This window comes from Camelus ferus, chromosome 3, assembly GCF_009834535.1.
Source record: "Camelus ferus isolate YT-003-E chromosome 3, BCGSAC_Cfer_1.0, whole genome shotgun sequence".
Lineage (NCBI taxonomy): Eukaryota > Metazoa > Chordata > Mammalia > Artiodactyla > Camelidae > Camelus > Camelus ferus.
The window spans coordinates 98,057,510-98,070,031 of record NC_045698.1 but is presented as its reverse complement, the minus strand read 5'-3'; the positions used below and the strand labels follow the sequence as shown (position 1 = coordinate 98,070,031).

Sequence of the window (12,522 nt, the reverse complement as noted above, 5' to 3'; positions counted from 1 at the left end):
CAGATACATTGAAACAGTTCATTTACAGTAGGTTAAGAAAAAGAAAGAAAAGAATTTATTTCATTTCTTAGACTTTGGTTCTTAGGAGGGTAAATTTGGGGAAAAATAAAAGGGTAGATTTCTCACTTCTTTCTTTTTACTTGCCAACCCAAGACTAACACTTTAAAAAGAAATTGCTGCTTGGCTTTCTTTAAAGTAACATATTTTATTTATCTTATCTCTCATTGATTCAGAAAGCCAGAATTGATTTTCAGAGGTCATCACTCTACTACTAGATAGGCTCAGAAAGGAATGTGCTTAAACTCATCTCCAGTGGACCATTCTTAACATTTCATCACTTTGATCAGATAAAAAGTCTAAATCTTTCTCAAATTCACCATTTAAAAATCTCCCATGAATAGTAATGTTATCTTTTGTGTAACAATGGAGAAAATAAAACTACATATTATATTTCCACAGAGAAATTCTGAAAGGACAAAAGACATTAAAGGTGTAAAAGGGCAGGATACTTGGGAGCAGGGGTAAGATCAAGACTTTTTACTGTATTTGCCTTTATATTATTATTAGTCTTATACAAATGTGATCACCTATGAAAATGTATTAAATAACTAAAAGAAAACCTCTACATAAATCAAGTTTCACAAAAAGGTTTTCTTCTACCCAAAATCAACCCTGTTTTGACCCAAAATTCATATAACCACACTCATCAATGAATCATTTTATGTGAAGTCTTGAGGCTTTATAGAATGAAAATGTGCATGGTTGACAGTCATGCGATATAACAAATTGTTACAGTAATAACATGTAATTTTTCCTTCAATAAACATTTCCATGTCTTCAAAATTTGCTCCCTAGAATACAAAGGTATTTCCTATTTTATTACTACTGATAATAATCTATGGAATTATCAAGCCATTCTACCTTGAACAAAGTTCCCATAAAGGTTTTTAAGAAATTCATTTTCATGGATGAAAATGAATTTTTCAAAAACAATACAGTATTTTAAGTTTCTCAAAATTATAAATTTACCATAAAAAATTTACAACATTAAACCTTTCAGTACCCTCTTTCAGTTTCTCTCTTGTTCAGGTTATGAGCCCAAGCCCTGGGATGCTATTAAAAGCAGTGACTCACCTTGTTTACCTGAACTTTAAATACACAGTATTCATGACAAAATTGCCATCCCTGATAAGAGTGGGCCTGTAGACCAGCGGTTCTCTACCAGGGGTGATTTTGCCTCCTGAGACATTTGGCTTGGTGTTGTCTAAGGACATTTTTAGCTGTCACTACTGGGTGGGTTCTACTGGCATCTAGTGGGAAAAGGCAAGGGATGTTGCTAAAGCATAGAAGAGCCCCTCGTAACAATTATCTGGCCCCAGATGTCAATATGTTGCTTTGAGAAACCATGCTCTAGATTATAGATCATAAGTAACCCTGAAGGAAATGATCCATCTCCCATTAGAGAAAATCAGAATGGAACCTCTGGATGGTCTGTGCTTTTGACTCAAAACATATTTTTCAGGAAAAAAAAAAAAAATCCCTGCAAAGCTTTTGCTATAAATTACTGTATACAATTTCTGTGTACTTCTATCTAATTGTAACTATGGCACCTGCCTCAAGATAAGAAAAAAGGCTCAGCAATGTTTCCTAATTGGGTATCTGTCTTCTAAGTGTGTATATAAATATGTATACACATACACATAGGCTTATATAGGCCTAGCAATTTTACTGAAAGAAAAACTTTAATATTGGTTACCTCTGAGGAGTGCAATTTGAAGGGTCAGTAGTGGTGAGGAGGACTTTTACTTTTCATCTTCTATCTACTAACTATATTGTTGAACTTTTTACCATGAGACTGTATTACTTTTATAATTTTAAAAGGAAAATGTCACACACATAGACATGCAGTATGTGCATATATTTTTAAGACAGAATTAAAAGTCATAAACCTCATCAAAATCCTTTCGTTAGGAATTTTATTTTTCTTTTACTTTACAAAAAAAAAAGACTACAAATCTAAAATTAACATTTAAAAATTGGTTTTTAAAGAATTTTCAACCTAACTTCTATTCTGAACAATGGGTACATTTCAACAGAATCCAGTTTAACTACCGACTCTTCCAGTCAAGGCCCTGGACAGCTAAGAAACATGCTCAGTATGCCTGAAGAAATACAAAACAGGCATTTATTTATCCCAGTGTTTAAAACACCAAGAACCAAAGTTCCCAAATGGTGGCATTCTCTAAGCTAAAACAATTCTAATATAAAAAATTTACAAAAAGACTCAAGCTCTTTCTTCAGACTAAAAGGTTTGTTGACTTAGTCAGCAAGGGAAAGTAGCTTGTTTTCCCCTCAGTTGTTGGCTCTGAGAATGAATAGAAAAAAAGTCCTTAGAGTATCTACATCTCTGTATACTGAATGCATAGAACTTCAACTAATTCTGGAGCAAATACACTAGGCCTCCACATTTCTTACTTATTTCTCACCTAGTTCTGTCCCATTTGGGAAACAAGACAAACTTCACTCTCAAACTACAATCCAACTCATCTCTCCGAATGTCTAAATTCTAAATGCTTAGTTCTAAAACATCTAGGCATGATGTAAATAAGGATTTTATTATTATTCATCAAATGCAAGTTGGGTGTTTTCTTAAGAACATTACTTATGGCCTCTTCACACTGGAAATTCAAATGTAATAATATGGGAGATGATAGCTCATCTTGTCAGAGAGAAAAGCCAAAAATTTGCTTGGCAAAAAAAGTCATTTCACTCGCAAAGGCATAGACTATACCCTACCACACACAGTATACAACAGAGACTAGATACTCCAAGAATTTCTTCTCTGTATGATATGGAGGAAACCAGACATAAAAACAAAATTTCCTTTCTCCAAAGGTTAAGAAGAATCTATATATACACCGAGCATTATCTGAGATTAGGCTAAAGTCTGTGAGTATTCTAGAAACCTGCATTCCAAAAATGAGGTCTACATCTATACATAATACCTAAATCCTTTAGACAAAGAAAATTTAGGAGAATAAGAGGTTCTTCTACCATTAGTCTCGGTGAACGAATTGTGAATAATTTCTATGTTAAACATTAAAAAAACACAAAAGGTATAGATTCTGCTCATAGTTTTAACCACCTGGTATGGGGATTCCAAATGAAATACTAGTGTGTGTATATGTGTGTGTGTGTGTGTGTGTGTGTGTGAAAAAGCCTCACTTGAAATAGTTACTTCAAAAGCTCATTTCCCCAGAAATAACACATGAGCCCAAAGAGTTAGAGATTTATCACTTTAGAAGCTCACTAGCATTCTAACTCTTAAGAAATTTAACAATACTACTTAAGTAAAAGCAAATGAGTGACCTTTCACCTCACCTATGACAATTATGTAAAAATGGTCTAGAAAATCCAGGACACCATCCTTCTATCACATTTAGACCAAAGCAAATCTTTTCAGTCTCTCTTACAAGTTTCAAAGAAAAATAGATTCTAATCTTTAGAGTCTAAAGATATTTCCACTTTATTTCCTAGGTAAAAAGTACATGTGTTCTAAGTTCATCTCTCATCAATCTTCATTTAAAATCTAAATGAAAGCCTTCCACAAGCCCAGGAGAGGAATTCCTCCAGATATTCTCCCCATAACTGCCCTACCCAAATAAAATCCTGTCCCACCTTGGCTTAGAAATTATTTCTCATATAGTGAAATTCAAAGATACAGACATTCGAGGAACCATCTCCTTTACAACCCACACAGATTTTTCCAAAGCAAAATACTGGGGTTAGAATATACTAAAGTTTTAAATCTAAAAGAATTCCTGTTCAGATCAAGAATGGTTAATACTGCGCACTAAATGTATTCTGCAATGCACAAATACAGTTTCTCCTTATTCCTCTCAAATACAACAGCCAGGAGAGCTGTACACACAGAGAAATCTCTGTACTTTAACACCAAGATCAGAGGTTAAAATAATTGGTCATAGGGGATGAACCAGGCACCTTAGAACCAAAATAGAATACCCTGAGCACTTAGAACAATAAATAGGACAGTACCCAAGCCACAGTCAAGAGGAAAAAAAGTACATATATAAAATATCTCCTTTTTCTCTAGAGCCCAAAAGATGATGCCTACCATTCTAGGTTGCTTAGACTGAAAAAGGTTCAGTACACACCCTAAGAGTTAAAAGAAACTTAGGATCTAATAACAAATTTCCCTCACTGCAAAAGATGTCCATAGGGTGCCTCACCTTCCCCAAGCCTAAAAATCTCCAGAGCTCAGCTTTCCTGTTATTCTGAAGCTCAAAGATGCACTGGAACTTTCTTTTCCTGTCTAACTTCACACAAAGTCCCAGGTGCAAGACCCACGTGATTTTTCAGCGTAAAAGCGGAGTTCCTTAATACTCACCTGTCTCAGACTAAAGAGGGGAATTAAGAACCCTCCTTAAAGACACATGTAACGCATAAGGCAAATAATGTCCAACCCTTCAACTCTGAGAGACACAGTATATTGGAAATGTTCTTTGAGCAAGCTAGCTCTGTCTGTGTCTGTCTCAGCCTCAGTCTTTCTGTCCCTCACCCTGTCTCGCTCTCTCAGTACCAAGGGCAGGGACTGTGGCAAGACCCCGCCCCCCCATCTCCAAAGCTGGGTGGGCGGGAGGTAGCCTGAGGAGTCCCGGTTCCCGCGCGAAGCTCAGAGACCAAAGGACTCTATTGTGGGTCTACGGATGGTGACGGGAACCGGTCCGGCTCGAGACGCGGGCTGAAGAGTAAGCCGAGGGTGCACTAGGCCCGCACCGCTGCCACTGCCGCCATGGAGCCGATCGCTGTCACGGAACGACTCCGCCCGGGGCAGCGGGAGGGCAGCCCGGGCCCCGCGCCGGCCCAGAGAGAATTCATGCCTCAAGCTGTGTGGGAGGCAGGGGTCCTAGAGCCGTACCTCGGACACCTCGTCCTCGTCGCTACCAGAGGCACCACCTCCACCCCCGGTCCTCAGGACGGCAGCCGCCAACTTGAAATCCAGCGCCGCGTCCCCTCCGCCTGCACCGCTCCCGCCGCCACCGACTCCTGGAGCGGGCCCGGCCTCCCCAAAGAGTCTCACGGTGCGGATCCCCAGCCCGACCCCTCCCGGCGGAGGCGGCTCCGAGGCCCCGGCTGGGGCGGATCGCGGAGCCACCGAGTCCAGGTCCTCCTCAAAGGAGGTGCCGCCGCCTCCGCCGTCGGTCAGCATGGTTCGCACGCGGAGCCGGAGACGCTGCCGAGTCACTCGCGGCCACCGCCGCTGCCGATCCCGGGAACGAGAGGAGCAGCAGGAGGAAGAAGCGTCTCCTTACCCCCGTCCCAGCAGCGCCACTAACTTCTCACTGCCTAACCTGCTGCCTCCCGCCCCCAACACTCGCCACTGGCTGCAGCTTCTCAGCGGCTGCAGATCATTGGCCAAGATGACCCGTCGCTCAGGCTACTCGTCACGCGCCTTTCGCTGGCTCGCGGCCTCCAAGCTGCGTTGACCCGCGCAGGCCTAGGCGGTTGCGAACACCCGCCTCCGATTCCCCACGCGCCGACTTCCGGTCTTTTTCTACGTCTATTGGCCAGCCCCTCTGACTATCGCGTCACGACCTTAAAGTGGATTAGTTAGCCTTGAGGTCAGTCAGAGTGACCCCTGACAATGGGAAACTTCATTGGCAGTATGGAGTGTCGGTCACTTTGTCACAGGACGTCGCGTGGTACAATTGGCCGGTAAGGGTCCATTTCATCCCGCCTCCATCTGAGGTGACGGGAAAGGGTTGGGGAATTTCCACTCTTGTTTAAAATGACGGCTGAGGTGACGATCTGAAAGAATTAATTAGATTTGGAGTAACTTGGCACAGCGCCTGGTGAGGCTTACACGTCAAGGGTGCAAGAGGCGCAGAGGTAACTCAGCTCCCACCTGTCGCTCTCCGCCAGGCGCGGCGACGCTGGCCGGAGAGTTGCTGCACGGGGATTGGAGGGAAGAAGCTATCAGTCTCACCTAGGCCCCACCTTCTTGCCAGTCCCCGGTTGGAGGAGCGGCGCGTCAGTCACTACAGAGGTCGCCGCCTCTGGGGACAGGTGAGGCTGTGGAAACTCTACCTCTGGCTCTTTGGGCGGGATTAGGGGGCTGGGAGAGGCGAGGGGGCAGGGCCGTTCCAGCTGCTCGCCGCCCGCTTGCCCGAGCCGAATCTGGCCCGCCAAGCTGAGGGGACAAGAAAGACTGCTGGGGATGGCCACCCGGAGGCGATTCGGCTCGCCTGCGTGCCAGAACGTGGCTGGGCGCGGCAGTTCCACGACCCGCGGGCGGGGTCGCCCCGCAGGGCTGCGTTCTTTGCCGGTGGAAGGTGGCGGACGTGAGGGCTGGACAGCGCCATGCCTCAGTACTGGGAACTGTCCCACGAAGGAGGGTGGCAAGGCCGCGGAATCACACTATGGGGCTGAACGCAGTGGTCAAGGGTGCGTGCTCTGGAGCAGTTTCGAGTTCTGGTGCCGCCACTTATTTGCTCTGTAACCTCCGGGCGTTAGTCGTTTAATCTCTGTGACTTTCAGTTCACTCATCTCTAAAATGGGGGTAATATTAGTTCCTCCCTCATAGGTTGTTATGAATAAATTGGTAATAACATCAGGCGCTTAGCAAAGTGCCAATCTTAAAGCAAAGATTCATTTTTGTTACTTACTGTTCCTTCAGGAGTCCTCCACCTGACTCGGGCTCCTGCCAGACAGACTAATTATTTTTAGATCTCTGTGATGCAAAACAAGGCTAGCTAAGGGGGTCTTCCCCCTTCTAAGGATCTCTCTCTACATCTATTATCTCTCTATCGCCTTTGTCAATAAAGAGGGCTTTAAAATGCTCATACTCTGAGTAATCCTATGATCAAAGCTGACAAGAAAGGCATTTGGTGTATTTTGTATGGCAAATGTCGTTGACCCAGAGAATGTCCATGTGAGGTTTAGCCAGGAGAGACTGGCTAAAAGCAAAAGATTTGGCATTGTCTCCTCTCTTGCATCTTTAACAAAGGGCTTTGTATATCTTGATTGTGTAATTTTTATTATTTCACCTCCCTTGAACTGGAATCTGAAAATTCTATTTTAAAATAATTTTTAAATCACTTTGAAAATGGATTCTGCCAAACATTTATTTAAAGAGCATTTTGAAGATTGCGAACATTTCTTTGGCTTGGTGATTGCTCATTTTGGCATTTCACATTCAAAGAGACTGTTTTCTTTGAGCAGAACATTTTAGGTAAATGTTCTTTCTAGATAATAACTTGGAGAAAATAGAGGGAAAAAGTTTTGTACCTTTTCTAGAAAACTGTTTTAATGTAAATGCTATGTGTACTGGCTTTAGTTAGAATTTGTGAAACTTAATTAGCTCATATCTTCAGTTCTGTTTAAGTTTTCAAGGCATGTGTGACTAGGTCACAACCCAAACTAATAGCACCAACAGAAGAAACCTAGCACTGCCCAACCCACTTCAAAGCTGGATTATCCAGAATTGGTAATGGATACATCCTTAGGCAAAAACAGGTATTGACTGGTGGAACATTACAAAGGAACTACTTGTCATTCCTACTACTAATACAAAAATAATTTCTGATGCAACCCCTGAACAAACTCTTAAAATTCTTTAAACAAATGTAATGAATCTCAAAGACAGAGGAAGGAAATCTGGATATATACATTTTCCCAATACATTTGAGAGAGAAAAATATACTTTCTACTCAGGCCTTAGCAACCAACTTTGAGTATAGCTGGGAAAATATGATTGAGCAATGGTTTTTGTTTCACCAAGACCTTTACCTGGGACATTTGTTGTCAGTAATTTGACGATCATTATGGGAGTTAGGAACTCTCAATCTCCTAGATTTTGGTGACTGATACATAGAGTCCTTTTTCATATGTACCACATTCATGTGGTTTTACAAATGTGAAACTAATGGAGAAATCATTATCATATCAAGTAATACATGTGATGAATGTACAAGTATCAATGTGATTTAATGGATAACCTTGGTTTTGATATATTTTAAGATGGTGTTTACTACTGAACGAAAGTAACACATTGATTTTTCAAATGCTAAATAAGTAGTACGGCACAAAATCCCTTTTAAAAATATATTTGTTAGAAGTAAACATTAGAATAAAATGTTTTCCCACAGAAAACCAGTGAGAATACTTATTAGGGTGTAGTTGTAATATGTTTCAAAGCACTCTATACCTTTTGACCATCTTTCAAACAGGGAAGGAAAAAGTAAAACTATAGCCAGAAGGCTTTTTAAAACTTCTGAGGTAATAAAAGGCTTCATTCCTTACAAGAAATAGAAGGATGGCACACCAAGTCATAGATAGAAGGACTTTAGCTACATGTAGTTCTCTCACATGCAAACCGTATTTTCTCAAGGTGTTTAATTTCTGCATATCATTCCATCTCAGTTTAGCCCATCTATGTAAGGAAAGAAGAATAAGTAAAGCAACAAATTTGTTGCACTTGGATGTTGTCATTTAACCTGTATAATAACCCTACCATGACTTCACCCATTTTATAGATAAGGAAATTGAAACTCCTAAAAGGTTAAATAGCTTACCCAAACTTGTAAGACCAGTATATGAAAAGGCTAGGATTTGAATTTATTTCGGCCTGATCCCAAAAGCCATGATCTTCCCTCTGAATCACATTGATTCCATGGTGCTCTCAAAGGCAGAGGAACTTCATTAATCAGGTAAACTGATATAATCGTCCCACCATTATATCCTTCTTATAAACTTATTAATTAGCACTCTAGGTAAAGTTATTCCTAACTACTACCAAATTTGATATCCTCCTCTTTTGTAACATTCAGAAACATTTAATTTAAAATTTATCTCCTGGTTTCTCCAACTATATTGCTAATTTCTTTAGAATATCCGATTTCACATTAAAAAATCTGAATAGTTAATATGTTCACATGGTTCACATTTCGAAAAGAGTTTTTAAAATACAATGAAAGAGTCCTTTTACTTTGTCCATTAGCCACTCAGATCCCCTCTTATATGCAAACCATGTTATTAGGTTTTTAAGTTTCCTTCTAGAAATGTTTATACATATGTAAGCAGTTTCATACAGGTATTTTTTTCCTGTTTTAATGCAAATGGCAGCATACTATACACACATCTGTATACACTTGCTTTTTTCACCTCATTTATTCTAGAGATATTCCATGTCAGTATATAAGGCGCTCTATAATTCTTGTTTACTACTTCATGGTATTCTGTTAACTGGGCATACTGTAACTTATTTATCCATTACTATAATATTGGACATTTATATTGTTACTCTTCTTTTTTTTCTCGACAAACAATGCTGCAGATGTCTAACTTTCTAACCGACTCCCTATTCTCCAGGAAGTACTGGGCACATACTAGTTCATCTGAAAAGTTACAAAATTTGCAACTAGACTGAAGGCTACTACTTCTCTGAGCTGTACTTGAATACACCTACAAGATGTCTAGCAACATTTAGTAAGTGGGCATATTTTAAAAAACAAGGAGCTATGCCTGCAGCTGGACTACCCCACCACACAGCCTAAGAAAATTATACCAAATTATTCAGCAAAGATCCTAGAATTTATTCTGCGACTGGGCCTACCCTTCCTGAAAAGGGGAAAATGTGTGTGTGTGTGTGTGTGTGTGTGTGTGTATTTCAAACTTCTAAAACTAATGAGTATATAAATATCCCTTGTGGTGGAGTCACTCAGGTTCTCAAGAAGAGAGGAGAGAACAATTATTATCCATTTTCTTCCTTGGGGTTCTGTCAGGATTTCTTAATCCTTGAAGTGGTGGATAAAGGGCAGCATGTCAAGGAGAATATGCAAAAGGGTTATAGAGAGGAAGTAGGATTTAGTGGGAGGGTCTCTTGGGTTGGCAGTCAGAAATACCAAGTCTACTTCAAATGGATGATATATTTCTGTGTGTGATACTGTGATCCTTGACAAAGAAAGTTTATGTGTCCACTTGACCTTTTGAGGTATGCTTTAATTTAATTTGGGGGTGGGTAATTTTAATGGAGGTACTGGAGATTGAACCCATGACCTTGTGCATGCTAAGCACACACTCTGCCACTGAGCTATACCCTCCCAGCTATGAGGTACACTTTAAAGGTATATAACTTCAGAGGCATTTCATATCACAAAATATAGTTTGAGTTCAAATCAAATACCATACAAGTATAGAAAAAGTACGGTAGGTTACATGCAAAACCAAGATTTTAATAGTCATTTTCTATGGGTACTGGAATAATCATACAAAGATTTATAAAATTCCTTTTTTCTTTTTTAAATGTTTATATTTTCTAGGCTTTTCTTTATTTTCTTTTTCCACAGTGAACATATACTTTGGGTGGGGGTTAATAGGGTTTATTTATTTGTAATGGAGGTCCTGGGGATTGAACCCAGGACCTTGTGCATGCTAAGCAGGCCCTCTACCACTGAGCTATACCCTCCTCACTGGAACATATATTTTTTGAGTAAAATAAATTTAAATAAAATATCATTTCAAATAATTCTGCAATTTTTTCACAAGTTCGTTCAACCAACATTTAGTTCATTCCTACTGTGTACATGGCACTCTGCCAAGTCTTCAGAGAAAACATAAAAGAAGCAGATTTAATGCACTTCTTTTCAGTTACACTGATACATATACTTATTGATGATGAGGTAAATAAAATGCACATGGAATAGTAGAGAACAGTCTTAAACAACAGAAAGACAAATTCAGGACAATACAATAAACTATTTTACAGTATTGAGTAGATAGGAAGTAAATGAGAAGTCAAAATGGAGTAAGTTTATATAGGAAAAAACTTTGATTATGATCATTTTGAACTAGGAACTAACTGGAGGAAATAGAGGTAAAGCATTCCAAATGAAAAGGAAAGATGACAGAATTGAAAGCCTTCAAGTGGTGTGTCAAGATGGGAAAAAGACTAACCTAGTCACTGCAAAGAGAAACTTAAAAAAGAAATTTCTCTTTGGTTAAAGAAATGTTGAATACTGGACTGAGGGCTTTACATTTGGTTCACAGTTACTGAAAAGCAAAGTTGCAAGATAAAATTGTTAAAGGGAGATCACAATTTTTTGTTTTGTTTTGTTTTGTTTGGTCTGCATTGTAAGAGTTGGGATGAGACAAGGAGATATTGGAGTCTAGGAAACAAGCAATCTTGCTGTGGTACTTAATCCAGGTGTGAGGTAATGAAGGCCTGAATCAGGGGAGTGGCTATCAGAATGGAGAGAAAGGAACTGTCAGCAAGCATAAGAATCAACACTTGGTGCCTGATTAAATATGGGGAACAATAGAGTTAGGAACAAAAGTTACTTGAGAAAAATCAAAACAAACTTTCTGAAGGGAAATGTGACATCATGTATCAAGATTCTTTCTTTAAATTTCTATTTCCTTCTATTAGAATGGCTAAAATCCAAAGTACTGACAATACCAATTGCTGGTAAGGATACAAAGCAACAGGAACTTTCATTCATTACTGGTGAGAATGCAAAATGTCATAGCCATTTTGGAAGAGAGTTTGGAAAGTTCTTACAAAGCTAAATATAGTCTTACCATACGATCCACAATTGCACTCCTAAATATTTACCCACCTTTATGAAAACTTATACCCACATAAAATCCTGCATGGGAATGTTTATAGCAGCTTTCTTAATCACCCAAACCTGGAAGCAACCACAATTTCCTTCAATAATGAAATGGATAATCAGACTGTGGTACAGCCATACAATGGAACACTATTCATTAATAAAAATGAATGAGCTGTCAAACCATGCAAAGACAAAGATGAACTTTAAGTGCATATTGCTAAGTGAAAGGAGCCAGTTTAAAAAGGCTGCATACTGTATGATTCTATTTATATGACATTCTGGAAAAGGCAAAACTATGGAGATGATAAACAGATCACTGTGCCAGAGGTTGAGATGGGGGAAGAGTTGAACAAGTGAAGCACAGAGGATTTTTTTAGGGTGGCAAATTTTTGTATGATATTCTGTTCTGTATGTTACTGTAATAGTGGATACATGATACTATGCATTTGTCAAACCTAAATAACTTTACAAGTGACTTTAATGTATGAAAAAAAAGCTTTTAAATCATTTAGTAGGTCAGGGAATCCTAGAATGAAATGTAGACTATGACAAAAGAATCTAGTCATCACAAATGTATGAAACAACTTCACTGAAGGGAGTAGAGGAAAAATGTAACTTTGGAAATGAGTGTTGTCTCTAAGACTAAAGACAAAACGAATAGCACATAAGCACTGTACTCTAGTTGGTCAAGTTCTTTCCCATGGAGATATGCAGTAACAATTCTGAAACCACTATGTATGTACAGGAACTGAATAATTGTATAAATGGATGGCAGATGGTGGGAGCCTACTTTCTCACTATTGGAGTGAGAGATTGCAGATAAGCAAGAGGAAGAGGCTAGACTGATCTGTGTGGTAATGGATTAGAGTTGGAGACATCAGTATGATCT

General features: G+C 39.5%; 1 protein-coding gene across 13 annotated transcripts in view; it reads right to left on the bottom strand.

The window, feature by feature from the left end:
• LOC102509932 (ankyrin repeat and KH domain-containing protein 1) overlaps positions 1–5,379 on the bottom strand; it is a 112,320-nt gene extending 106,941 nt beyond the window's left edge. For 11 of the 13 annotated variants that reach the window (XM_032476881.1, XM_014552921.2, XM_014552924.2 and 8 more), the window contains exon 1: positions 4,940–5,377. In XM_032476881.1, coding sequence (XP_032332772.1) covers positions 4,940–5,230 — 291 coding nt within the window. In that variant the 5' untranslated portion in view covers positions 5,231–5,377. Of the gene's footprint in view, positions 1–4,939 lie in introns of all 13 variants that reach the window. The other 2 variants (XM_032476890.1, XM_032476892.1) reach the window with 1 other exon arrangement.
• Between the last annotated feature and the right edge of the window lie 7,143 nt (positions 5,380–12,522).